Here is a 27,589-nt window from a genome sequence, read left to right on the forward strand (position 1 = left end):
ATCCCCCCAGAACCAGCCTCTTGGAGGCATGCTGAGCCAGCCCTCAATGCTGTCTCCCCAGCCCCGCCCAGGAGGGCATCTTCAGAGGGACTGCTGTCTATCTTTCAGCCCCTGGCTGCTCACGGGCAGCCAGTTGTTCAGAGAGGGAAACCAAGGCACGACAAGAGAGACAGACGTGCTAGGAGTTCCTCACACGTCTAGGACAGAGCCAGGAACCCTGGCTCCCAGACCCAACCCTGACCTTATCCCCTCCAAGACTAACAAGGAGGAATATCTTGGTGAGTGGGGGAGTGCGGCCTCCTGACCTCACCACGGCCCCCTCCCCTCCCCCCAGGCCCAGGGCTCATTCTGAGGTTTAAAAATAAGCATCCCTAAGATGGCAGGTGTCAGAGACAGCTCTATCTTATCTCCCAACCTGTTATTTTTAACACTTAGGACAGGAGTCTGAACAAAAGGGACAGCGCACCCCACCCCCACCCCGGCTCCCTCAGTGTTCTCACGGCCTGAGCCCAGCTCAGGTGGCGTCTCCCAAGGTCCTTGACAGTGAGGACTGGGTCTCTCGGTTTCATTGGGCCCATGCTGGCCACCTCCTTGGGGCCTGCACTGGGTGGGTCTGGCTGAGAAGAGCAGCTGCTCCCCTGCACGGAATTTGATCTGCGGCTCCAGGCTTGATTCCACAAACTCCTGCCTTCCTGTTGTCCCAGAGGCCAGCTCCTGCCCTTTCAGGCAGGCGGCGGGACAGCCACCGTGTCGGTTGGGGGAGGAGAAGGGTTGGTGTTGCCAGAACCACGGCTTAGAATTAGCCCCAGGACGCTTCCAGCATAGGAGTGCAATTCCGGCTGCCCCTCCTTGTCCTCCTCCTTTCCTTCTCTTGAGCCTGTTGGCCCTGAGACCTGTGTGTGTCTATGTGTGTGTGTGTGTTTATAAGCAAGCAAGCAAGCTGAGGTGCCATGGGAACTCCTGGGGAAAGCCTGTCCTTCCGAAGTGGAGCTGCCAGCACCTGGGAGCTGGACATCACGGCCCACTGACACCTTTCAGGAAGTGAGAGGAGGGGGAGATTTGTGCCAGCCAGGCCAGGGGCTTTGTTTAGCCTCAGGCCCTTTGCCTGGTCCTCCCAGGAGCTTCCGCCAGCCTTAGAATGCCTGAGGGAGGGTCTTCAGTGAGCTGACGCCTCACGAAGAGAGTCGTGAAGCAGAGCCAGGATCCTGGAAACACTGGCTGGGCAGCTCACGGGCTGGGGGTCTCTTCAGCAGGAATCCCAGCCTGCGTCCGGCAGCCCAGAGGCCCTCCCGGAGCCAAGGGTCTGGAGCCAGGTGTCAGAGACCACCTCCTCTGGGGCCGAGGCCAGTGAGGCTCAGGCAGACTTGCGGCAGCAGCAGCGAGCAGAGGCCCCGGCCCCAGGGCGCAGTGAGGTAACGCACACCTTTGTCCCCGAAGCCGCGAGAGGCCAGGACACCAACCTGCTGCTGCCGGCGGAGGCCACAGCCGCCGTCACAGCCAGTGTGGGAGACCCGTCTGCGGAGTGGCCCCATCCTGACAGGGGAGGGATGGCTTGGGGCCCAGAGCCACATGGAAATTCAGGAAGCAGCCCCCCAGGAGCATGCCACAGGACTAACCCCAAACCCCTGCGTGTTCACCCCTTCCTCACTGGGCTCCTGTGCTTTGGTCCTTTTGGTGAACGTCTGTCCTATGAGTCAGCCCATCCTGGGGGACTGGGGGAGCTCTGAGCGCAGGCTCTCAACACACGAGCCACTAGCCGCGTCTCACCTGGACAGAAGCTGAGGCGGCGAATACAAGGCCTGTCAGAGGAATTTGTTCTGGAAACAAAAGAGTTTTAATTTGAGCTCATTACCAATACTTTGGCCACTTGATGTGAGGAGCCGACTCATTGGAAAAGACCCTGATGCTGGGAAAGATTGAAGGCAGGAGAAGGGGATGACAGAGGATGAGATGGCTGGATGGCATCACTCAATGGATATGAGTTTGAGCAAGCTCCAGGAGATGGTGAAGGACAGGGAAGCCTGGTGTGCTGCAGTCCATGGGGTCGCAGAGTCAGACACAACTGAGCTGCTGAATAACAAAACAACAACGACCAACATTTAAAACCCAGAGGCTTTTCTGTAAAAAGTCTGCATTCTGGCTTGTCTTGAAAAAAAAACATTGGAAGAAGCATTTGGGCTTGCAGGCCCTGAGCTAACCGGACTGTGGCACTACTGGCTACACCCCACCCCTGCTCCGCCAAGCACCCAGGAAGGTGGAGGTCATGTGCTCAGAGGCCGTGCCCAGGGCCCTTGTCCTGCAGCCTGACTGCGGCTGCTGTCTAGCAGCTGTGACTTGCTCCAAGGCGACATTTCTCCTTTGTCTTGTTCCTTTCATGGGGTGGGCCCATGGGAAGCTTTGTTTTCACGGCCAGTTTGAGGGTACAAGGGCCTAGTGGAATCATCGCCCTGACTGTGCAGGTTACACTTGTCCTCTTGGACGGTTTCACACACCAAGGAGGGGGGAACAGGAAGACATGGGAGGGACAGAAGGTCACGGACAGAAGGGGCTCCCGTACTGGAATGCTGACCTTTGAGCAAGTCTGGTACCTTCATCACCTTTTCAGATCAAGTCACATGGGAAATGAGGAGACAGCCAGGTGGGCTGGGACTTTCCTAGGAGAAGGACCCCTGATCTCACTTGCCCGGGGAATCCTGAAAACTTGTCGTCCCGTGGGAAAGCCCTAGTGTCTGAAAAGAGAAGGCTCACAGAGACCCTTGACTGTGCCTTTCCCAGTTCAGCACTGCACAACGAACCTGGAGTAAGGACGTGACCCTCAAAGCCACAGAAACTGCCCTGCACCCAGGAGCACTCTACATTTTCACCGGGATCCATTCACTCCTTACGGCCAGCCTCAAGGTTAAAGAGGACTCTGAGACAGCAGTGGATTGAGTTGTGGTAGGAAGAGAAAAGAAGGCAGCTTTGAGAGTCAAGGCTCAAAACAGCTCTCCCCAAAGTGGAGTGGAGCCTGAGCAGCGTGAGGTGGACTGAACTTGGTGTGGCAGACGTGATCGGAAGCAAATGAAGGCCGCCCTCCTCCCCAGAACCCTCTTCCCTGCCATACTTGTCATTAAGGTGGATTCCCAGAGGCAGAGCCAGAGCCTGGCTTCCTGTGCAAATGATTCATTGAGAGGGTGCCCTCAGGAGAGACCCATAAGGAAGTGAGAAAAACAGGATAAGGCAAAAGCAGCAGGTCCAGACGTTATGCTGGCTGGATTCCAGCCTCAGCTGGGTCTCTCCCATATCAGTCAGTCACTGGGTGTCAGCCACCCTGGACTTGGGTTGTAACCCCCAAACTATTTCCAAGGATGGGCAGGTCCCTGGCTAAAGACACTTTTCTGGAGATGGGGTCAGAGAAACAGTATTCGCAGCAGCTGGAGACAGGTGCCCTGGCCCAAGGAGGGAAACTGGGCAGAACTACAGCACACCTATACACTGGTACCCACACATGACACCCAGAGATGCTCATAAGGGCACCTGCACATACCTGTCATAATCAGATTATGCGGGATCAGGGCAGCAGAAACCTGCGTGGCCAGGCAGGGACGGTTCCAGCACCTTCTTGCGCTAGGCTGTATGCCTCACACCCGCGCCCGTATGAACTGAGTGAGCAGTGTGGGCTGAGGTCACTGGCCTGTTCGCTGCATGTCTGACCCGTGCCTCTGTGTGCCTCTGAGCCTGGCGCTGACGCTGCTCTGGGTGTGGCCTGCCTGTTTCCTCCGCGTGTGCTGGGCTGCCACTGTGTGTCCATGTCCCACTGTGTGTCCCTGTTGCACCTCATGCCTGTTTTACTTCCACCTGGATGCCTTCCCCATTCCTGGGGTTTTTCCAGAACCCTTGTCCCACCCCTGCACCCCTTCCCTAGACACCAGCAGCCCAGAATCACAGACCCAGGGGCCCTGAGTTCCAGTCTCGGTGACCTTCGTGGTAGGCTCCCACGCCCCTGGGCTCAGATTCCCCAGGTGTGCCGTGGGGGATGGCCTAGGCACCCCCACTCTGGGAGCCCCAGGCTGGAGGCTGCTACAGAGACCACACTCATGCGCTCACCCACCCACCTCACGATCCTGCCTGCAGCTGCCCGAAGACAGTTACTCTGAGGGGAGCACAGCAGATATGACCAACACCGCTGACCTCCTGGAGCAGATCCCTGACCTCGGAGAGGACGTCAAAGATCCGGAGGACTGCTTCACTGAAGGTACGGCCCCGGCTGGCACTGCGGCCCAGCCTCAGCCCTGCGCAGAGGGGCAGGGGGACCCACAGCTCCTGTGTCACATCCCGCTCTGACCCGCATGCGTGTTATCCTTTCCCCATTCCTCAAGACCCTGGGGGCCTCCCCCCATGCCGTGACGTGAGTTACGGCAGGTGTGCCTTCAGACGTGTTTGGCTGGACCGCTGTGGGTCGGCTGCATTTGTGGAGTGGTACTATGACTGGGGGCCCCCAGAGCGGCAGGGGCTGGCCTAATTCCCCCATCCCCGCGGGCTATGGCACAGCGCTTGGCAGGTAGTAGGCCCTCTGTAAACAGTCAAGGTGGCTGTGACATGCGGCCATGTTGGTGACAGCATCTGGAGCTTTTACGAGTCCATGCTATATTTGGAGGGCAGCTGGGGATAGAATGAGGGTTTGCCCTCCGTGTGGCACACCCTTTGGGACTGTCAGTGAGGCGTCTGCCCTTCCCAAGGCTCAGAAACTGCAAACATGGAGAAAGTCCAGGGACCGAGCACCCCAGGGGATTCTGGAGCATTCCCCCAGGGGGTGAGTTGCCCAGGTGAGCGCGGGACAAGCTGGAGCCCAAGCCAACCCCAGCGTTGCCCCGGCCCAGACCTGCCAGGCCCTTCATCTACTTACTGGTAGCCTAGTCCATCCACCCTCTCCACGGAGTACCTGCTGCGTGTAGCCTCCTGAGGGCGGTTCCCGCAGTCATCACCCTGCACCACGGCCCCAGCCACCCCATGGCCCAGCCCATTATCCATCACGCTAACCTCCTTCAGTCATTCCTTCGAGTGTCCAGCTTCTTGCTATCAGATGTGGGCATTGGCGGGTGCCGGGCTGGGTCTGAGCCCTCCCCCTCCCCCACAGGCTGTGTCCGACGCTGTCCCTGCTGTACTGTGGACACCACCCAGGCCCCCGGGAAGGTCTGGTGGAGGCTGCGCAAGACCTGCTACCGCATCGTGGAGCACAGCTGGTTCGAGACGTTCATCATCTTCATGATCCTGCTCAGCAGTGGCGCGCTGGTACCCTCCTGGGGATACAGGGTGGGCAGGGAGGCATGAAGGAGAAGGGGTAGGCAGAGAAAGGTGATCTCCAGCTGGAAAGCCAGGTTAGAAACTGGGGCAGAGCCCTCTGCTGAAAATGAACCCCCCCCCACCGACAGGGCCCCAGATGAGGACCAACTCACAAACTGTCAACGCCCAGAGCACATACGGAGGTCAGAGCAGAAAGGGATCATGGCAGAGGTCATCTGTCCAGGCCTCCTTGTTCCACAAAGGGAAGCGATTTTCCCAGATCCCAGTGCTCAGCTGGTGTAGGTCTCGGGTCACCAGCTACCTACACCTAAGCCCCGGTGACATACCCACCTGCACACAGCATCAGACACTCCATCAGACTGGGTCAAAGCAGTTAACAATGCAGGCTGATAGTACACTGGTAGCTCCACTCATTCCATGTCTTCTAGGGCTAGAGGCCAAGCTATGTAGTTCACACATTATCACGTTTAATCCCCATAGCAACCCTTTGTAGAAACATTAAGTAACTTGCCCAAAGCCCCACCACTCACAAGCAGCAGATGTGGCATTTGAGCCCAGGGAGTCAGATTCCAAGTCCTTTGTCTTCACTTTCCATTTGTTCAATAGATCTTTACTAAGCTCTCCTTGTATCTACTGGTCCTGTGATGCGTGGAGGAGCAATAGAAGGAAGAGACCCTGGCTCTGGCCTCAGGGACTCCTAGTCTAGTTGGGGAAACCAGATTCAGCAGGTTTGAGATAGTCAGACGAGATCAGCTCCAAAGAGAGGAGAACAAGAATGGAGTAGATGACTCAGAGTGATGGAAGGTCAGGGGAACTGGAACAATCAGGAAGACTCCTTAAAGGAAGCAGATGGAGCCGGACTGTGGAAAACAGGGAGGTTTGGTGAGGCCAGGAGGAGCAGCGAGGCCCTCTGGAGATGCCCCAGCCGGTTCCCAAGCACTCTACTCATGTCTCGGAGCCCTTCTAGAAGGAGATGAAACAGCCCTGGAGAGGGCTGTAAAGGGTACTTGTGAACAGGGAGAGGGGTGATCAAGAAGGCAGAAGAAACATAAACTTCACTAGCCCAGAAGGAGCAAGAACCCAATATTGTTGGGGAGATGAGGGCCCCATGAATGAGCGACTAACAAGGAATGCTTTGGACTTAAGACAGGGAGAATGAGAGGGCTACTCTGATCCCAGGCTGTCTGCCTCCAGCTCATGCTGCCTCTGAGACTTCCCTGTAGCTCAAATTGTAAAAAATCTGCCTGCGAGGTAGGAGACCCATGTTCAATCCCCGGGCTGGGAAGTTCCCCTGGAGAAGGGAATGGCAATCCACTCCAGTATTCTTGCCTGGAGAATTCCATGGACAGAGAAGCCTGGCGGGCTACAGTCCGTGGGGTCGCAAAGAGTCGGACACAACCCAGCAACTAACACAGTCCACAGTCCACATGCTGCCTCCGATGGGGCCAGGCCATGGGGAGACACTGCAGCTGTCACTTCTAAACCTCTGGGCCTCCCGCCCGCTCTGTGCTATCCTGCCCCTGTTCCAGAGTGGGCCTGGAGTGGCTGCTTGCAGGCTACATGCTGTTTTACCATCGGCTAGAGCCAAATCTCTGTAGGCTTCAGAGGAGGATTTGACAATATGTTAACAAGTTTTGTTTTTAAACAGCCACAAACAAGGGCAGCCAGAGCCATTTAGTCTGGGCTGTGGAGGAAAAGCTCAGCCTGGCATAAGTGAGGAGGTGTTTTGGCAAGCAAATGGTGAATCTCATCAGGGTAGACAGCCAAGCACTGTTTAAAAAAAAAAAAAAAAACAGAAACCCACATCAATGATATATTGAGAAAAATAAGTCAGAGAGGTGTTATTTAAAGTTATAAACTCGTTTAACAGAAAGCAGACTATGTATCACTTTGAAATTGCTGAAGGGAAAAAAATTTATTTTGAGAACACAGATTTTATAGCAAAAGATAGGGAGAAAAGAAGGAACCAGGAAGCATTAAATCAGGAAACAAAATAATATGGCAAAGGCAAGATCAGACATGTGTTTTACTAATAAATGTAATTGGATAAAATTCATCATTTTAAAAGGAAAGGATTTAAGTGGATCAGAAAAAAATAAAACTACAGCTGTGTGTTCTCAAAGGACAACCCTGAAACTCTGTGACTCAGAAATATTAAAAGTGAAATAATAAGATATAGCAGGAAAGTGTAAACAGTGACAACAAAAATCAGAGTGCTTTTATTTATGTTAAACAAGGTTGAACTCAAGGTAAAAATCTTGAGCTAAAAAAAGAAGGTCCAACCTATAAGAAAAACACAACTATTATGAATATATTTACTTGGGCACTTTATAAAGTAAAATCAGAAAAAAAGTAGCAACAGTACAATAATACAGTGAGATTTTACCTCATTTGTTTAGTACTTGGCCAATCAAGTATTAATAGAAAGAATAAGACTATAAGATATCTTAAAAGATACAGTTAATAAATTTGATCTAACCTAATACGGACAGGGAGCCCCGGCATGCTGCAGTCCATGGGGTCACAAAGAGTTGGACACAACTGAGTGACTGAACTGAGCTGAACTGAATAATAATAATAGCTAACACTTAAATAGTACTGACTATGTGCTAGGCTCTGTTACTGTAACATTTTACAAGCATTAATACATTTAGTTCGCATAATAGCCCTGTGAGGTAGGTACTATATTACAGATAAGAAAACTGCTGGATGTAGCAAAAATAGAAAGATTAACAACAAACCTGTAGAAACATAAAATGTATTCTTAAACTTTGGATTAAACAAAATAGTTTCATGGAGGGTTCATGGGTGTTCATTATATTATTAATAAGAAGTAAATAAGTAAAGAAATTATTCATGAAACAAATATGGCAGTGTGTCATAAATCAAAGATTATGATTCAGCCAGTTTTGTCCTGATATCTAGAAAAATAAGAAAGGAAAAATAGAGGTAGAGAAAAAACTTTGACTTGGGGCAGGGGAAGAAACTGGAAAGTAACAGTATTGCTAATACTTTATGTGGGATGTAGCCAAAGCTGTAATGACTAAAATTCATAGACATAAACATTTTATTTGTTAAATAGAAAGAATAAATTTATTAACTCAAGAAATTAGAAATATAACAACAAAATAATTGTAAAGAAAGCAAAGGATATAATTAATAAAGTAAAAACACAAATTAATGAATTAGAAAATAAATAGTAAAATTGATATAATTCCAAAGCTGATTCCTTGAAAAATTAAAGTGATTAATAAACCACTAGCTAATCTAATCTCTTACATCTCCAAGAGTGGATTCTTTCATACTTTCAAGGAAAAAAATAATTTAAATTCTGTTTTAAAATCTTCTGGAGTATGAAAAAGGATGGAAAATCTATAAATTATTTTTATGAAAGCTAACAGTGCTGATTTTTAAAACGTTAAGTATACCAAAAGTAAAACAACACACTAGTTTTCATACTCTATACTTGTGAGTAGTGATGCAAAAATATTAAAATACATGCAAATAGGATTCAGTAAAATATTTAAAAGATTAAATGAGTCACAGCGAGGTATATCCTAAAAAGTCAGAAGGATGCCCTCTTAGGAAATCTATTTATATGAATCAGACAAAGATGAAAAGCCATATAATTATCTCAGTGAATGTTTGATTTTTAAAACTTTGGTAAGAATAGAAATAAAATAGATTTCCTTTACTTAATGAAAAAATTTCAAGTTAACTTCTACATCGTCATTAGTAGTAAAGCACTAGAAACATTTTATTAAAGTCAAGAATAAGAAAAAGATGATTTAACTACCTTTTAGCTGTTTTTCATTATTTAGTAATAACTTTGAAGTACTAGCCTGTGCAGTTAATCAAGAAAACTAAACATACAGCATAAAAATAGGAAAATAGAAGAATTGAAGTTAATATGATCAAGTGTAAAATGAGTTTAAAATAATACAAGTATATCATTACTTGTAGATAATGATTGCTTAGAGAAAAATTTAAAACTCATTAAAAACATTTTATGGCTAGTTATAAAACAAATGTACGAATAATTGTTGCTGTTGTAATAGAAACATTAACATTTCTCCAATAGTCCTTAGATGCCAGGCATTGTAACCATAAAATAACTGAGAATAAATATAACATGCAATGTATAATAGATACATGAAGAAAACTATTAAACTTTGCTTTGGAGTGTAAGGGAAGACAAACAGATAAACATACTACAAATATACTCCAGCCTTGAGCAGAAAGACTGTTATTAGTTCCTAAAACAGTTGATGAACTCAATGCAGTAATAAATTTCTAATGTTTTAAAGAGAATTTGACAAAACATTGTTTAAATGTATCTTAAAAATTATGAAAAGTGACCAGGAAAATTCGTGTGACACTAATTCAGGAATAGACCAGGAAAGCAGTAGGACCAGATTCTAGTGCAGATTCTAGTAGCAGATTCTAGTGTTCACTTCTACCCTGTGGATTTAGAGTGGGTTCTTTAATAAAGTGTTAGGACACTTGACAAGTCACTCTGCAAAAAATACTGAAATAGATATTTACTCCTTACCAAAATATATTAGATTTTTAAATTTCTGATATAAAACAATGAAACAAGAAGGAAAGAAATAGAAAGAAAAGAAAGGTCTTTTTTTTTCCCTAGCCTTTGGAATAGGCAAGGGCTTTCTTTTTTCTTTTACTTTCTTTCACATGTGCACCTCATTATTTTTGTTTTTAACTTTTTGCAGTCTTTTTAAAATTTTTATTTTATATTGGAATATAGTTCATTTACAATGTTGTGTTAGTTTCAGATGTACAGCAAAGTGATTCAGCTCTAAATGTACATATATCCGTATTCTTTTTCAGATTCTCTTCTCATGTAGCTTATTACAGAGCATTGAGTAGAGTCCCCTCTGCTCTACAGCTGGTTCTTGCTGATTATCTGTTTTTATGGAATAGTGTGTACATGTCAATCCCACACTCCTAATTTATCCCTCCCCGCCGCCTTTCCCTTTGGCAACATAAGTTCTTTTTTTGTGTCTGAATCTGTTTTGTAAATAATTGATTTGTATCATTTTTTTTTAGATTCCACATTTAAGTGATATTATATGATATTTGTCTTTCTCTGCCTTAACCTACTGTGATAATCTCCATGGTCCATCCATAATGCAAATAGAATCTTTATTCTTTTTTATGGCTAAGTAATATTCCATTGTATATATGTATTCCTCTGTCACTTAACATTTAGGTTGTTTCCATGTCTTGGCTGTTGTAAATAGTGCTGCAGTGAACGTTGGGGGTGCTTGCATCTTTTCAAATTACAGTTTTCTTCAGCTATATGCCCAAGAGTGGAATTGCTGGATTATGTGGTAGTTCTGCTGTTACTTTTTAAGTAACCTCAATACTGAATACATAGTTGTTGTACCAATTTATATTCCCACCAACAGCGTAGGAGGGTCCCCTTTCCTCTACACCCTCTCCAGCATTTATTGTTTGTAGACTTTTTGGTAATGGCCCTTCTGACCAGTGTGAGGTGATCCCTCACTGTGGTTTCTGTTTGCATTACTCTAATAATTAGTGATGTGGAGCCGCCTTTCATGTGCATTTTGGCCATCTGTGTGCTTTTTTTGGAAGTGTCTATTTCAGTCTTCTGCCCATTTTCCTTTGGGGTGTTTGGCTTTTTATTGGGTATTGAGCTACATGAGCTGTTTGTATATTTTGGAGATGAATCCCTTGTTGGTCACTTTGTTTGCAAATATTTTCTCCCATCCTGCGGGTTGCCTTTTTGCTTTGTTTATGGTTTCCTTTGCTGTGCAAATCCTTTTGTGTATAATTAGGTCCCATTTGTTTATTTTTGTTTTGTTTTCATTACTCTAAAAGGTGGATCCAAAAATATATTGCCATGATTTATGTCAAAAAGAGTTCAGCCTGTTATCCTCTAAGAGTTTTAATGTATCTGATCCTACATTTAGGTCTTTAATACATTTTTAGTTTATTTTTGTGCATGGTGTTAGAGAATGTTCTAAATTTCATTCTTTGACATGTCGCTGTCTGGTTTTCCCAGCATCACTTACGGAAGAGACTGTCTTTTCTCCATTGTATACTATTGCCTCTTTTGTCATAGATTAATTGACCACAGGTGTGTGAGTTTATTTCTGGGCTATATTGTTCTATTGATCTATATTCCTATTTTTGTGTTAGTACCATACCGTTTTGATTACTGTAGCTTTGTAATATAGCCTGAAGTCAGGCAGCTTGATTGCACCAGCTGTTTTTCTTTCTTAGATTGCTTTGGCTATCTGTTTTACACATGGTAGTGTATATATGTCAACGCTATATATGTATATATGTCTCCCAATTCATTCCACCGTTCCCTTACCCCCACCACCACCTGTCCACATGTCCATTCTCTACATCTGCATCTCTGTTACTGCCCTGCAAATAGTACTGCCCTGCACCATTTTTCTAGATTCCATACATATCGTTAATATATGACATTTGTTTTTCTGATTTAGTTCATTCTGTGTGACAGACGCAGGGTCCATCCACATCTCTACAGATGACCCAGTTTCATTCCTTTTTCTGAGTACTATCCTACTGTAAACATGCATCACATCTTTTTATATGCTCCTCTGTTGGACATTTAGGTTGTTTCTGTGTCTGGGCTGTTGTAAATAGTGCTGCTACACACATAGAGGGTACATTTATCTTTTTGGATTAGCGTTTTGTCTGGCTATTTGCCCGGGAGTGGGATTGCTGGATCCTATGACAGATCTATTTTTAGTTTTCTGAGGAACCTCTGCATTGTTCTCCACAGCGGCTGCACCAACTTATGGTCCCACCAAGGGTGTAGGAGGGTTTCCTTTTCTCCATACTCTCTCCAGCATTTGTTATTGGTACACTTTTTAATGATGGCCATTCTGATTGGTGTGAGGTGGTACCTCATTGTAGTTTTAATTTGCATTCTAACCAGTCCATCCTAAAGATCAGTCCTGGGTGTTCATTGGAAGGACTGATGCTAAAGCTGAAACTCCAATACTTTGGCCACCTCATGCAAAGAGTTGACTCATTGGAAAAGACCCTGATGCTGGGAGGGATTGGGGGCAGGAGGAGAAGGGGATGACAGAGAATGAGATGGCTGGATGGCTTCACCAACTTCATGGACATGAGTTTGAGTAGACTCCTGGAGTTGGTGATGGACAGGGAGGCCTGGCGTGCTGTGATCCATGGAGTTGCAAAGAGTCGGACACAACTGAGCAACTGAACTGAACTGAACTGAATAATGAGTGATGTTGAGCATCTTTTCAAGTATTTGTTAGCCTGTGGTATGTCTTCTTTGGAGAAATGTCTATTTATGTCTTCTGCCCATTTTTTGATTGGGTTGTTTGAGAGGGGGTTGTTATTGTTGTTTATTCTCTTTTTTATAATTTCTGTATTATTTTGTTTTTTTATAAAAGACATATATTATAATCAGAAAAAAAAAGCCTACTTTTTATCTTGAAGAATCCCCAAACTCCATCTGGGGACCTGATCCCAACCTTTTGTCCCATCTCCATAGACCAGGTTAACCACATGTTCCCTGGGCGGGGCGTCCTCGGGCGCTGCTGACAGCACTGGGCCCCTGGACCGCTGTAGCTCTCAGAGGCCCTGCAGTCACATGGGGAGGCCCAGAGTGAAAGGTGGAGGCACTCCCCAGGGCCCGCAGTGACGCGGTCAGTTGCCTAGACTGGGAGCCCCAGAGCACATCCTGGGGGAGGGGCAGATACATATTGGAAGCCTGGAGTTGGAGGAGGGCAGCGGAGGCCATCCGAGTCTCTCCCGGCCCAGGGATTTGGGTTGAGGCAGGAGTGAGGAGGTGGGGAAAGACCAACAGCTAGCTTGTTAGACATTCTGACTCCCAGATTCTGAGGAGTGCAGAAGGTTTGACTTCATCTAGTCCTGTGTTCCCTAATCTTCATATCTATAGACTGCCTTCACTATCACTTCTGTGAAATTTTGCATTAGATAAACACTCACTGGTTTTTTGTTTGTTTAAATAAATTTATTGTAAAGGGCAACTTTGAATGATTGTTGTCATTGGAAACCAATATTGTTTCCTATGAAAAGTAGGTAAGTGCCAGAGTAGAAAACACAGTGGAGGGGGGTAGGGGGGAGATAGATGTATGCTGTTTCCAACAATAGGCTGTGAGCTGTTTTAGAGAGATCTTAACGATGGATGCACTAGCTCTGAACTGAGACTTGCTCTTCAAAGTGAAGGTGGAAGCATTCTCACTACACATTCTTCCTTGTCCACACACCGCGTAACATCATTTCCTGACCCAGTAATGGTGCACACGGGGGGCTCAAAGAGCATGCCGAGGAAGCCTCTCCGCTATGCGGCCTCCTCCGCCCTGTCCTCCTGGGGGAGGGATGCTGTCAGGGATGAAGGCTCGTGCAGGCCGGGAGCAGCTGGGTCAGGACACCATGTCTGCCTTGTCCACCCTGGTCTGCAGGCCTTTGAGGATATCTACCTGGAGGAGCGGAAGACCATCAAGGTCCTGCTAGAGTACGCCGACAAGATGTTCACCTACGTCTTCGTGCTGGAGATGCTGCTCAAGTGGGTGGCCTACGGCTTCAAGAAGTACTTCACCAACGCCTGGTGCTGGCTTGATTTCCTCATCGTGGACGTAAGTGTGACCCCTGAAGGGAAGAGAGGAGAGGGGGCGCCCTTAGCCAGTGTGAGAAGGAGCTGAGGCTGAGGGACGGAAGGACGGAAGGACAGGGTGGTGGGAGTTCGGCAGGCTGAAGTGGAGGCTCTTGGCTGTGCTGCAAGGCAGGTGGAGGGCCAGGAGAGCCGAGTCTGCGGTCACGGAGGGGAGGCAATCAGAACCCCCGGCCAGGGACACAGGGAAATCTAGGCCCTGCTCCTGGGAGAAACTGGACTCACCATGGGGGTCAGTGCGTACAGTCCTGGCAGGGCTGTGAGCTGGGGCAGGAGTGAGTTCTCACCCGCTCAGGACAGCCAGAAGCAGGGTGCTGACGAGCCTGTATTACGGCCCTCACCACGGCACCTTGTGCAGTGTCCGTCAGGACCGCTACACACGTGGCCAGTTACGAGCCTACATGTGTGCACACGAGAGGGGGCCGTCTGTATAGGAGATGGAGTGAACCGAAGGCCAGAGGGCATGGGTTGGCGAAGGGGTGCTCGGCAGGTGGGAGATTGTCCTGGCTCAGGTAGAAGGTACCACGACGTGGAGGATGAGTTGGGTGGAGTCACCTGTGAAAAGGAGGAAAGCCGTGAACATGGGCTGGGTGGGTGTTCCGGCCAGCTGCCCTGGGTCATCTGGTAGCTGGCAGGCCATGCCAGTCTCTGATGTGTCCAGAAGGGCCTGGGGTAGGAGGTTGGCATGTCCTCTGGGCACCCGGTGGGCAGATGGAATGCAGCCCCTCCCCACACCTCCCCAGGCCCTGGAACCTTGTTGGGTCCATGCAGGTTGAGTTCAGGGTCTTGTGGGGCTCCTGAGTACAGTCAAGTGGAGAGTAACCAGAGGGTGATGGGGGCAGAATTGAGGCTCAGGGCATGGGGCAGCCTTGGATCTGTGCTCCCTGAGGGCAGCGGGAACACAGCGAAGGGCCCAAGTGAGGGCTCACCATCTGGCAGTGGTGCTTCTCCCACAACAGAACGTGGGTCAGGATGTGCAAGCTGGGAAGAGTTTTCCAGAAGACGCCCATGGCTTCTGGGCTTGGCGTCAGGCTCTGCCCACCTGCAGGGGCTGTCCTTCCTAGAGTTCTAGCTTAGGCCTGTGCTCAGTCCCTACAGCAGCCCCGGAGGCCCAAGGGAGGGACTCGACGGCCAGTGGACCTGGCCAGGCTCAGGCCTCGGTGGAAGGTTAAGCTTGAGTGGCCCCCTGAGCTAGAGCATGCATGCAGACACAGAGCCTCACAGCTGGGCCTCCTCACAGGTGACTCCAAGCCCCCACAAGTGGCTGAAAAGATGTTAATGCTGGATAAGGGGTGCTGGGGTGGCAGACAAGGAGGGGCTCTGGGTGCGCTTATAGCCTGGGGCCCTCAGAGCCTCCCTGAGATGACGGAAAGGACTCTGAGGCCTCCCTGCCGAGGGGCCATGGGAAGCCCTGGGAGCCTAGCCGCTCTGCCTGGGCCCCCTCACCCACCTGTTCCTGCAGCTTCGTGGGACTGACTCCCCCAGGGCAGGCCAGACAGAGTCTGCAAAGATGTCTGGGGAAGCCCACCCCCCTCCCACCCCCTGCCACTTTGGAGAACCTAGCTGAGGCCAGGCCTCAGGTCCTGAAATTCCCAAGATTGGAGAATTAGCCTGTGGAGAGGAAAACTGAGGGTCGCAGCAAAGGAGGGCCTGGCCCAAGGAAAAGGAGAAGGAAGTGGTGCTGGAATCCAGCTTTCCTGACTCTGGCCATGCCCCCCCGCCCCCATCCCCACACCCCATGGAAATAGTGGACTTCGGGCCTCAAGATCTGGAGAACGGTGTTTCCATGTTCAATTCATGCAGTTTTTAAAAACTGTCAAGCATCTACTATATGCAGGTACCCTAGCAGATGCTGGGGATCTCAGGGAACGAAATAGACAAAGTCGCTGCCTGTGTGGAGGAAGGTGACTGGGAACCAGAAACATAATACATGAGCCGACTTTATATAATATTACACTGGTGATTTACACATGGAGAAAAAGAAGTGGAAAAGGAAGGGGATTAGGCCTCAGGGAGAAGGGAAGACACAGATTACAACTTGCACAGATTACAAGCTGGCTAAAAATAGGCCAACTGTGGCGATGTTTGAAGGAAGTTGGGGCTAGCCAGGCAGATGTCCGCAGGGCACTCCCAGCAGAGGTTGGAGCGGCAGTGCAAAGGTCCTGCAGTGGGAGAGTGCCTGGGACACTTGAGGAACCTCAAGGAGGGCAGAGTGGCTGGGGCAGAGGAGAGGGGACGGGAAGTGCAGGAGTTGAGGCCAGACTGCATGGAGTAGAACCATGGGGCTTTATTTAGAATGAGATGGGAGGCGTTGGAGGGCTTTGGACAGACGAGTGACATCATCTGACTCGTTATGAAAGGATCACCCTGTCCAGGGGAGGGGAAGTGGAAGCAGAGGGAAGTTGGGAGGCTGTGGCAGTAATCCAGGGGAGAGAAGACGGTGGCCTGGCCAGGATGGCGGCAGTGGAAGCGGTGAGAAATATTTGGACTTCTGACGTATTTTGAAGGCAGAGCCAACAGGAAATCCTAATGGGTTAGATGTCGGGTGTGTGAGACAGAGAGAAGGCAGGGATGATGCCAAGGCTTGTGGCCTGGGCAGCTGGAAGGATGGAGCTGCCATCAGCTGAGATCGGGTGGAAAGGCGGGGCGAGCTTGGGAAGGAACAGACAAGGGCGGCCTGCTGGGGACTAGCTGGGGAGCCTGGCCAGACCTGGTCCCTGGGACCCTGGCCTTAGCAGCAGGTCCCTGAGAGATGACCCTCGTCCTCTCCAGAGTGGGGACCAGCGTCCTCGAGGGGTGAGTCAGGGCAGCACAGAAGTCCATCCTGGGAGTCCTTGGAGGCGGCAGCTCCTCCAAGCTCTTCTGCCCAGCCTTCTCCCAACCTGCGCTTCCAAGCCTGAGAGCAGGCTATGGGTGTCACGCCTACCCCCCACTCCCCACTCCCCATGGCCCCTCACCACCCCAGGCTGCCCTCAGAGCCTGGGTGGCGGTAATGGTGATAGCCGGCATGGTCAGGCAGGAGGCCACTTCCAACCTGTGATCACTGGCCAGCAGTGACATAAGACGGGATTGGATGCCCGTGGAGCTTTAGAAGGATAAAGTCCGAGGGGTAGAAATGTCCCGGTGGGAACAGGGCAGAGGAAGCAGAAAGCAGTTCGCAGGGGCTCCATCTGAGCCTCTCTTCTGTGAAGATGACAGAATGTTGCAAGGTTCAGCCTTGAGGAAATGCTCCAGGGTGGTCTGTCTGCTCATATCCAACTCAGGATGGTCCTTCTTCCCCCAAAGAGTCTACTCTGGGGGAGGGGAGGGGCCAGCCCAATAATCTGATTTGAAGGAAAGCACACAGGGACCTAAAGCCACCCAGGCTTTGTGGCCCTGCTCTTCCACGCTAGCAGGTGGCTTTGGAACTCCGTTTCCACATCTGTAGAATGGGGAGGTGCATTCCGAGGCCAGGGTGAGTGGAGCTGTCACAGACATGTCTGTGAAGTGCGCACAGCAGGCCGTTGGTGAAGGTCTGAAAGCTGGGACATGCCTGGCCTTGGCCCCAGCCTCTTGGGCCCGGGGAAGGCTGGCCCAGCACAGGACAGCCTGTGAAGACGATCCCACCAGAAATCATAAAGCCTGGACACAGGGCAGCCTGGACACACCCAGCCTGTGTTCGGTGGGCCAAGAGCCCTGCCACAGGTCTCGAGCTGGCCTCGTGACCCCATCCACCCGCCTCCCACAGGTCTCGCTGATCAGCCTGGTGGCCAACGCCCTGGGCTTTGCAGAGATGGGCCCCATCAAGTCACTGCGGACCTTGCGTGCGCTCCGACCCCTGCGAGCCCTGTCACGATTTGAGGGCATGAGGGTAAGAGGGGTGACTCTCCTCATGGGAGCAGTGGGCAGTGGCTCTGTAAAGGGGACCCCCAGACTTACTCGCTGTTCAGGCGGCCCTGACCTGCCGCAAACATGTGTGAGATCTCCGGGAGGTACGGCTGGGCTTAGAGGTGCCTGGAGGTGGAGAGCTGTAAGAACCTCCCCCCAGGCCTGACGCCCCAGCCTGGTGGGCTGCACAAGGGCCAGAGAGCACTGGACGAAGGAAAGGACGCAAGGGCTGGACCACGGGTGTCTCAGCTGCAGCCCAGCCTCACCAGCCCCTTCGGTTCCTGCTCTCCCGCGGGGCCTCGTGTCTGTGTGTGCCCCGCCTCCTGACAGACACAGCCTGCCGCCCCCCTGTCTAGGACGGGCAGTAGGGCAGGGCTACTGAGGATAAAGCAAGCAAGGAAGGCGCCAGTTGTAGTCCTGCCATCAGAGAGCAGTTCGGTTTGCTTACTAAACTCTTTGGCACTATTTTCTAAGTGCAGAGAGCTCTGCCTTTTTTCCAGTAACTAGATTTTACCGAAGAATGTGCACATTTAAGGAAAATTTAAAAGCCCACCAAGAAAAAACATTACCTGTGATATATAGCAAGAAAACAAGCCTATATGTTTGTGTGAGAATGTTCTTTGTTTTTTATTGTTTTTACGGAATGTGCACGGTTCTGTCCTGACTTTAGCAGACACCTCCGTGTGTCTCTCACTGACCCGGAAGACACCACTGTGCAGTCCCATTCCTTTGATGGTTGTGAACTTGGCCCACATCCCCAATCCATGGACAAACAAACAGCTTATTTCTGGGGGGAAGCCATTCACAAGTGAATAACCTAAATTAAATGCTCCCATTAACCTAAGTTAAATGTCCAATGAGAGAAAAAACCCTTGGTTCATGGGGCACGGAGACACAGGGGAGACACTAGTTACCAGGAACGCCTCTGCTGTGGCTATTGGCCACAGAGCCAGCCAAAGGCAAATGCGAGAGTTGGTTTCCCACCCTGTTCCCATGTTCATCGCATGCTGGGCCAGGGACACCCCCCCCCGCCACTTTTTTGCACGTGTCAGCATTACGCGTCCTGGCAGCATACCCACCACACAGCCCCACGCCAGCTCTGCTTCCAGAGCTGTGTGGCAAACATATCCCTGGCTCACAGACAGCTGGGGACTAGGTCTCTCCCTGGAGTGAAGTCCCCAGTTCTTTTTGCCAAGGATGCCTCTCCTGGGTGCTGTGAGTTTAAATGAAGAGAGCATGGGGCCATGGCTCCATGGGGTCAGAGGGCCGCTCTCTGGAGAGGGCAGAGGCAGAAAGTGCGCACAGACCGCCCTGCCAGCCCTGATCCCATCACAGCACCCTCCACACGTACCAGCCGGAGATCCCCCAGGCACACTTTACGGGAGAATACCCATCCATCTCGGGAGCAGCAGCCCCAAAATAAACCAGAAACTCAGAGAATGTGTCTCCAGAGACCCTTTCTTCCCCATCAGATTTCTGGTGTACTATCTAGCAGAGACCGTGCTGAAAGTTAAGTTTGAAGGTCATGGATTCCAGGCAGGGCTATGAAGGATAAGACCAGAGGCTCTGAGCTGTGTCAGACTATGGGATGCAGAGCAGAAGGCATGTGTGTTCTCTCTCACTGCCCACCAGAGCTTCCAGCCATGGGCTGTCCTTCCTTGGTGACAGGAAATGTTCCCCACCCCTACCCCCACAGGGACCTATACCCAGGGGGTTTAGTAGGTTTGGGGGGGGGGCGTCTTACAAAGAGTGTGCATTCTGAGCACCCCCAGAAACTGAGTCTGTTCTCTGCCCACTTGAGGTTGTGGTCAACGCCCTGGTGGGCGCCATCCCATCCATCATGAACGTCCTTCTCGTCTGCCTCATCTTCTGGCTCATCTTCAGCATCATGGGCGTGAACCTCTTCGCGGGGAAGTTTGGGAGATGCATCAACCAAACTGAGGGAGACATGCCCTTGAACTATACCATCGTGAACAACAAGAGCGACTGTGAGTCTTTCAACGTGACTGGCGAATTGTACTGGACCAAGGTGAAAGTCAACTTTGACAACGTGGGGGCCGGGTACCTGGCCCTTCTGCAGGTGGTGAGTCCCATGGTGGGCGGGTGGGGGGACTGCCTTCCTCCCACTGTTGTCCAGAAACAGGCACCTTCCCCTATGCTGTGGGCAGGAGGGGGACAGCGGGGCCGCTCTGGATCCTCACAATAGGGTTGTGTCGCCCAAAGGAGGGTCAGGATTCTCCAGAGACTTCTTGTCTGTTTGGGAAGGTGCCAAATGTTCCTTTCTAAGGAAGATGCTACACTTCCCAAACATGGCGTGGGACTCCAGGGCTGCGGCATTTTCCCCAGCTGTCCAGCCAGCAGTCAGGTTGGCTCCTCCACTGTCTGTTTGGCAGCGCGATAGCACAGGTTGCAAATGAATGACCATAGACACCCAGGGACTGAATCGCTAGCAAAATTGTGACTCTGGCCACCCCTCTGTTATACAAGGCAGTGATTCCTGCTGCATTGTTTAAAAGAATATATTTACTTTCATCTCTAATGTGCAAGATGTTCAAACACTCACGGCCCTACCGAAGTTTCTATTGATTTGTGAGGACGATGGCTTCAGTGACTATAACGCACAGCATGCAAATAGCCTTGACAGCAGAAATGCAAGCAGAACTGTAACACATAAAGCTGCAGCTTTTTCTTCTTGCAGTCCCAATGCGAAGCCCAGACACCTGTCTCTAGTGCTGAGCAGAAGGAAACTCGGCACATCCCCTCACACCTCCACTGTTGTTTTTGTTGTTTAGTTGCTCAGTTGTGTCCAACTCTTTGTGACCCCACGGACTGTAGCCCACCAGGTCCCTCTGTCCATGGGATTTCCTAGGCGAGATTACTGGAGTAGGTTGCCATTTCCTTCATCAGGGGATCTTCCTGACCCAGGGATCAAATCTTAGCCTCCTGCACATTTTCTGCATTGACAGGTGGGTTCTCTACTGCTGAGCCACCAGGGAAGCACCCCCACCCACCTCTTAAATCCCAGGAGTAGCTTTCTCCAGAGTCCCCGAAATACTTCATGGGGAACAGGACTAGAGCCCAACCCAGAGAGCCTTCCCTTCTGAATGTCAGCACTTGGAAGGAAAGCCCCCTGTTGTAGTCTGAGAGCTGCCTGCTGTTGCAGACACAACCGCACAGTGGCTAGAAGGAATTCGGTCATGGGCATCTCGTAACCTTGGGTGGTCCCCAGCAGGTCCCACCGCATCTCCAGGCCTCTCTGTGCGGGTAAGGCCCCATGGCACAGGAAGCTGAAGCAGCTGCCTTCTCTGCGGCTGCCTTGGTTTCCCCATCCACCATCCCTGACTCATAAAAACTCTCAGATGTGGGAAATCTGTGTAGACCAGCTTACACCCTGAAAAGATGCTCAGGACATGATAGGATTATGCCGAGCACACAAATGAGATCCGCTAGGTAGTCAGTCTCACCAGCAAGCATGTCCCTCAGTTCCGAATCATCCTAGCAGCCCCGTCTGGGGCCGTCCATGCAACCGGCGCCAGGACCCTGTCCTGTTCAGCCTCCTCTTTGCTGGCATGCCAGAACCAGCGAGTGTGGACTCGCAAGAGCCGGTTGTTATATTTTCCGATATTTTGTCAGCCATTATTAAAAATTAGATTTATAAACTTGTAATTAACTCAACGATATTGAAACAAAATAAAAACTTACCATTACCGCTTATTATCATCTATGCTCTTCAGGTTACTCACACCTATTATAGTCATACCATGGGAACACTACCAGGCTGTGGTCCTGTGCATCTCTTCCCAGCACTGAGTTCAGTAACGACACTTTGGCAACTCGAGGTTGGCCATGATGGGAATGTTTACACAGAGAAGTTGGCAAACACAACAGTCAGGGCTTTTTTTTAATGTATAATTTTATGTTATTTATTTTTGGCTGTGCTGGGTCTTCATTGCTGCACGGGTTTTTCTCTAGTTGCAGCAAGCGGAAGCTACTCTCTAGTTACCGTGCGTGGGCTTCTCATTGGCTTCTCTTGTTGCGGAGCACAGCCTCTAGGGTTCAAGGGCTTCCGTAGCTGTCGCTCCTGGGCTCTAGAGCACAGGTTCAATAGCTGTGGCAAACGGGCTTAGTTGCTTCTCAGTATATGGGATCTTCCTGGGTCAGGGATTGGACCCATGTCTCCTGCATTGGCAGGCAAATTCTTCACCACTGAGCCACCAGGAAGCCCCATCAGGGCTTTTATTTTTCCTTCTGGAAAGCCACTTGCTGTTAGTCATTTGCCAACACACCACTAGCAAAAGGACCCCCTTACATATGAGGGAACGTTAGGATGCCTGAGGGACGTCCTTGGAACGCTGTGGAGCGGAAGCCCCAAGGCTTATGACAGAGAGGGCCAGGTCAGCACTTGGGCCCACCTTGCCAGAGCAGAGAACCCTAGTGCCCCCTCTCTGTTCCCGACACCCCCTGTAGGCCTCTGTGTCATTTTAGAATCTGAAATGAATGCAGATCTGAAGGGTAGTCTCTTGGCCAACATCAAAATGCTTATTCCCCCACTAAATGACCTTCCTGGATTGTCTGCTTGGCTGGCTTCCCCTCCCCCTCAGCCCTGAACAAGAAGGCCTTTCCCCAACTGCCCAGCCATTTGGATACCACTGAAAGGGTGGAGCAGGCTGCCTGCTTCTGGTGGGAGGTTACTTCCTGGTCCCATCTGTCCAGATAGGAGCCTGAAGTAGCTCCATAGATGCAGAATTAAATTATTTCCTTACTCTTGTCTCTTCCTTCCAGGCAACATTTAAAGGCTGGATGGACATCATGTATGCAGCTGTAGACTCCAGGGGGGTAGGTTGTCACACTGGTCTTTCTCCTTGAATCAGTCAAGGTTCCAAGCACCCAAGGTTCCCAGCTGCTTAGCCACCACGGAAACAGGGTCTGCAGCCCATAAGGGCCAGGTCTCTTGTGTCAGCCCAGAGTCAAGCCTCTCTGGAATGCCCTTGGCTGCCCCTGGGACATGGTTGTACAGTCTCCCAGGGACTCCCCAGATTCTCAGATATCTTGTGAATTGCATTCATTGTAATTTAGCTGAACCAAACTCCTACCCCCAGAGGATGGGGAGGGAGCATCAGAGACACAAATCAAGTTTCTCTGTGGTCCTGTCCCTGCCCCACATACATACACCAGCCACCATATCACACGGACAGCTGAAGGCTGAGAGATGCCCCCATATACTCACACCTGACAGTGGCCCAGGGGCAGGGCCAGTGCCGAGTCCAGTGTGCCTGCCCTCGCTGCCCTCACCTGCCACCACCCACCCTCCTCAACTCCATCCCCACCCGCCCCTCACACACACGCAGACCCACACCCCGTGTGGTGATGCTCCTCTGACACACCCAGCCAGCCCACCCCCTGTTCCTGCCTGCCTGACCTCCTGTCCGCTTTCTCCCTTCTAGTACGAGGAGCAGCCCCAGTGGGAATACAACCTCTACATGTATATCTATTTTGTCGTCTTCATCATCTTTGGGTCTTTCTTCACCCTGAACCTGTTCATCGGTGTCATCATTGACAACTTCAACCAACAGAAGAAAAAGATACGTCGAGCATGGTCTCCGCGGGCTGCAGGGCAGGGCTGGGTGCCAGGCACCTGGCGGCCTCGCTGGCTCCTGGCCCCATTCTTCCTTCCTGTTGGGGACTAAGCTCCCACTGGGATGGGGTGTGAGAGGGGTGTATCCATGATGTGACCTGCTTAGGCCTGTAAGTGTGTGACAAGGGGCCCCACGCCTGCCCTAGTCTGAGAGATGAGGCTCCTGAGAGAAGCTGGGGTGAGAGTTGGGACTATTCACCTGGCCCATGATCAGGGATCATGGGGGTGGGGGTGGGGAGCCACTGCACAGAGGCCTGGGTCTTCCCAGAGTTCCATCCTAGAAGGTACGATTGGGTGGCGGGCAAGCCAAGTGGGCAGAGGGAACTTCCAGGATGGCTGAGCTGGGCAGGAGAGAGGATGGAGGTCGGGGCTGCATTTGCAAGTCCCAAAGTCAGAGAGAGCTCAAGGTGAATGGGGAAAGGGACCCTGGAGAAGCAGGTCTGGGATGGTGGTTGAGGGGGAATCTCTGATGTAGGATAAGGCATACCTTTTTCCTCCAGGAGAGGAAGTGAGGAGGCGGGCCACCCTGGCACCCTCACCAAGGAGGCTAGATCCCCGAGAACCCCCAAACGAGGCTGGTGCCTGTCTCTCTGCACTTAGGGGGCCAGGACATCTTCATGACAGAGGAGCAGAAGAAGTACTACAATGCCATGAAGAAGTTGGGCTCCAAGAAGCCCCAGAAGCCCATCCCACGGCCCCTGGTGAGTCAGGCTCTCAATTTGGTGGGAGTGGGGAAGATCTGCCCAAAGTGGGCGCTGGGAAGCCCCCACACCACAAGACCAACTACTGGGGCCTCTTCACAGTCTTTTGGTGCAACCTGGGGCCCTTGGCCTGTCCAGGGAAGGAGGGACCTCCAGTCATGCACAGGGGCCTCAGTCTCATGGAGGTAGAGGGGAAGGCATGAGACAGCTGTGGGAGCCCAGGAACTTCTGAATGAGGCCCCTCCTCCCCTACAGCACTGCAGGCTTTCCCCGGGGAGGGCTGGGCAGCCCCTGTGTAACCTCATCCTTGTAACTCCTGTAGAGTCCTGACCTGTAGAGTCCCCAGGTGGCCGGGGCCTGGGGGTGGGTGGTGCTGGGTTCTCTGCTAGGCTGACTCCCTTGGCCAAATCAGGCCAACACACACCCATGTGTGTGTATGTGTGTGTGTGTGCTAGAGCAGGATGGGGGCAATACTTAGGTTACTCAGGTGAAAGTGTTATTCACTCAGTCATGTCCAACTCTTTGTGACCCCACAGACTGTAGTCCACCAGGCTCCTCTGTCCATGGCATTCTCCAGGCAAGAATACTGGAGTGGGTTGCCATTTCCTCCTCCAGGGGATCTTCCTGACCCAGGGATCTGACCCAGGGATCAAACCCAGGTCTCCTGCATTGCAGGCAGATTCTTTACCACTGAACCGCCAGGGAAGCCCAGGTTATGCAGGTGATGGTACCTAAATCATTAGCTTGTAAGTGGCAACCCGTTTTTGCATCCAGTTCATCCATGTCATCTGACTCTTTCCTGTTCTCCATGCTCTGGTCTAGGTTAGAAGTGTGTGTGTGTTTTCAATTATTTATAATCATCTCTCTTCCCCAAAATGGGGCTCCCCTGGTGGATCAGATGGTAAAGAATCTGCCTGCAATGCGGGAGACCAGGGTTCAACCCCTGGGTTGGGAATATCCCCCAGAGAAGAGCATGGCAACCCACTCCAGTAGTCCTGCCTGGAGAATCCAATGGACAGAGGAGCCTGGCGGGCTACAGTTCATGAGGTTGCAAAGAGTCAGACATGATTGAGTGACTAACAGTTTCCCCAAAATAGTCTTACAATTCAAGACACATATATATATAGTCAATGGAATAAATAAAACAAATTCCATAGAAAGAATGAAGAAATTTTGTTAACCTGACGGCTGAGACAGTTTCTAGAGCTGAACTTTAGATCTGACCTTGAGCCTTCAGACAGTGGGAACAAAAAGAGAAGCTTGATGAACAATGGGCTGAGGAAACTTGGGGTAAGAGAAGTCCTTTCCTGAAGCGCCATGAGAGATGGCATCTGGGACAAGGAGCCCGGGGCTGGGCCTGGAAGCCCAGGGAGTTTTCAGCAGGGAACCAGGCTGGCCAGCCTCATGCCTTTTTCCTCTCCCCATGACAGTCTGCGGGCATTGGACGCCCCTGCCCCAGAGGGTGGAGTAGGAGGGTGGGTGGTCCGGGCTGAGAGGCAGCGAAGGAGGCCCACTAGCCTGTCTGAGGCCCCTGCTGAGCGCGTCCTTTGGCCTTCCTTTCAGAACAAGTACCAGGGCTTCATATTCGACATTGTGACCAAGCAGGCCTTCGACGTCACCATCATGTTTCTCATCTGCTTAAACATGGTGACCATGATGGTGGAGACAGACGACCAGAGCCCTGAGAAGGTCAACATCTTGGCCAAGATCAACCTGCTGTTCGTAGGCATCTTCACAGGCGAGTGCATCTTCAAGATGGTTGCCCTGCGCCACTATTACTTCACCAACAGCTGGAACATCTTCGACTTCGTGGTCGTCATCCTCTCCATCGTGGGTGGGTATGCACGGCAGCTGGGCAGAGAAGGCCTCCCAGGCCAGGCGTCTCGCTCCCTCCAGCCCCTGATGTGTACTCAGTGCCAAGTACGCCAGCTTCCTGCATTCTTTGCTCCCTACAGTCCTTCCTACCCCCACCCCACAATCACACACACACATCTGGGAAGGCCACTCAGGCCAAGGGGCCAGCTTGGCAGAGGAGCCAACAGCCCCTCCTGGTCCCACCCTCCCTGAGGCCCTAGAACACAGCTCTCTGTTTGGAGAGCTTCAAGGGTGAGTCTAGGAAAGGGAATGGGCCTTTGGGGGTTCCCCGCCTTCCCAAGGGAAAACCTTCAAGCCCAAGGAAGAGTCTCCAGAGTTGGGAGGCCGATGGGCCTCTAAAGTAGAAGTTAACCCTGGAGATGGACATTCTGGAGTTGAGAATCGCCACCTGGCCACCCTGGTGTGTGCCAGGCTTCTTCAGACATCACTTGCCTCATGCAATTCACCATATAAAGTCAGCACCAAGGCAGGGAAATCATTCAACTAGGGAGAAGCAGAGAGAGGAATCCCACATAGTCTACTCAGGCTGATACAACAAAAATAGCAGACTGGGTAACTCACAAACAACAGAAATCTACTTCTCACAGATCTGGATGCTGGAAGTCCAAGAGGAAAGCACCAGCATGATCAGGTTTTCTGCTGAGGGTCCTTTTCCTGGCTCACAACCCACACCTTCTTGCTGTGTCCTCACAAACTGGAAGGGGCCCGGGAGCTCCCCGAGCCGCTTCTCTAAGGGCACTAAGCCCATTCATTCGCGCTCCACCCTCATGAAACTAAGCCCCTCCCATGGCCCACCTCCCAAGACCATCATCTTTGAGGGGGGGAATTTCAACAGAGGAACTCAGGGGCAGGCAGAAACATTGAGAACAGAGCACACGCCCGTATCTGTTTGACCTCAGAGCCTTCCTTCTTTAAAGAACAGTTTTATTAAGATATACTTTACATAACACAACACCCACCCTTTCAAGTGTACAATTCAGTACTTTTAATTATAGTCACATGCCTGTGCAACCATCATTATGCTCTAATTTTAGAATATTTTCTTTACCCCCAAAAGAGACTCTGTACCCACTGAGCTCACCATTTTCTCTGTCCCTACCCGCTGGCAGCTCAGTTGGTAAAGAATCCGCCTGCATTGTAGGAGACCCTGGTTTGATTCCTGGGTCAGGTAGATCCACTGGAGAAGGGATAGGCTACCAACTCCAGTATTCTTGGACTTCCCTTGTGGCTCAGCTGGTAAAGAATCCACCCACAATGCAGGAGACCTGGGTTCGATCCCTGGGTTGGGAAGATCCCCTGGAGAAGGGAAAGGCTACCCACTCCAGTATTCTGGCCTGGAGAATTCCATGGAGTCAGTCTATACAGTCCATGGTCAGAACTATACAGTCCATGGAGTCAGAAAGAGCTGGACATGACTGAGCAACTTTCAGAGTCACAGCCAGGCACCCCCTGGCAGCCACTAATCTAAAATTTTGAGGGACTGCCAAACTATTTTCCAAAGTGACTGCACCACGTTACAATCCCAAATTCAATGTAGGAGGGTTC

At 50.8% G+C, this 27,589-nt stretch overlaps 1 protein-coding gene across 8 annotated transcripts in view; it reads left to right on the forward strand.

The window, feature by feature from the left end:
• The window catches only part of SCN5A (sodium voltage-gated channel alpha subunit 5), a 101,191-nt gene that overhangs the window by 67,026 nt on the left and 6,576 nt on the right, over window positions 1-27,589 (forward strand). For 4 of the 8 annotated variants that reach the window (XM_043442306.1, XM_043442305.1, XM_043442304.1 and 1 more), the window contains 10 exons: window positions 1,251-1,412; window positions 4,114-4,234; window positions 5,117-5,271; window positions 13,758-13,931; window positions 17,694-17,816; window positions 19,635-19,916; window positions 22,616-22,669; window positions 23,278-23,415; window positions 24,065-24,169; window positions 25,733-26,003. In XM_043442306.1, coding sequence (XP_043298241.1) covers window positions 1,251-1,412; window positions 4,114-4,234; window positions 5,117-5,271; window positions 13,758-13,931; window positions 17,694-17,816; window positions 19,635-19,916; window positions 22,616-22,669; window positions 23,278-23,415; window positions 24,065-24,169; window positions 25,733-26,003 — 1,585 coding nt within the window. The remainder of the gene's footprint in view (window positions 1-1,250; window positions 1,413-4,113; window positions 4,235-5,116; window positions 5,272-13,757; window positions 13,932-17,693; window positions 17,817-19,634; window positions 19,917-22,615; window positions 22,670-23,277; window positions 23,416-24,064; window positions 24,170-25,732; window positions 26,004-27,589) is intronic. The other 4 variants (XM_043442310.1, XM_043442308.1, XM_043442312.1 and 1 more) reach the window with 2 other exon arrangements.

Source organism: Cervus canadensis, chromosome 22 (assembly GCF_019320065.1).
Source record: "Cervus canadensis isolate Bull #8, Minnesota chromosome 22, ASM1932006v1, whole genome shotgun sequence".
Classification (NCBI taxonomy): Eukaryota; Metazoa; Chordata; class Mammalia; order Artiodactyla; family Cervidae; genus Cervus; species Cervus canadensis.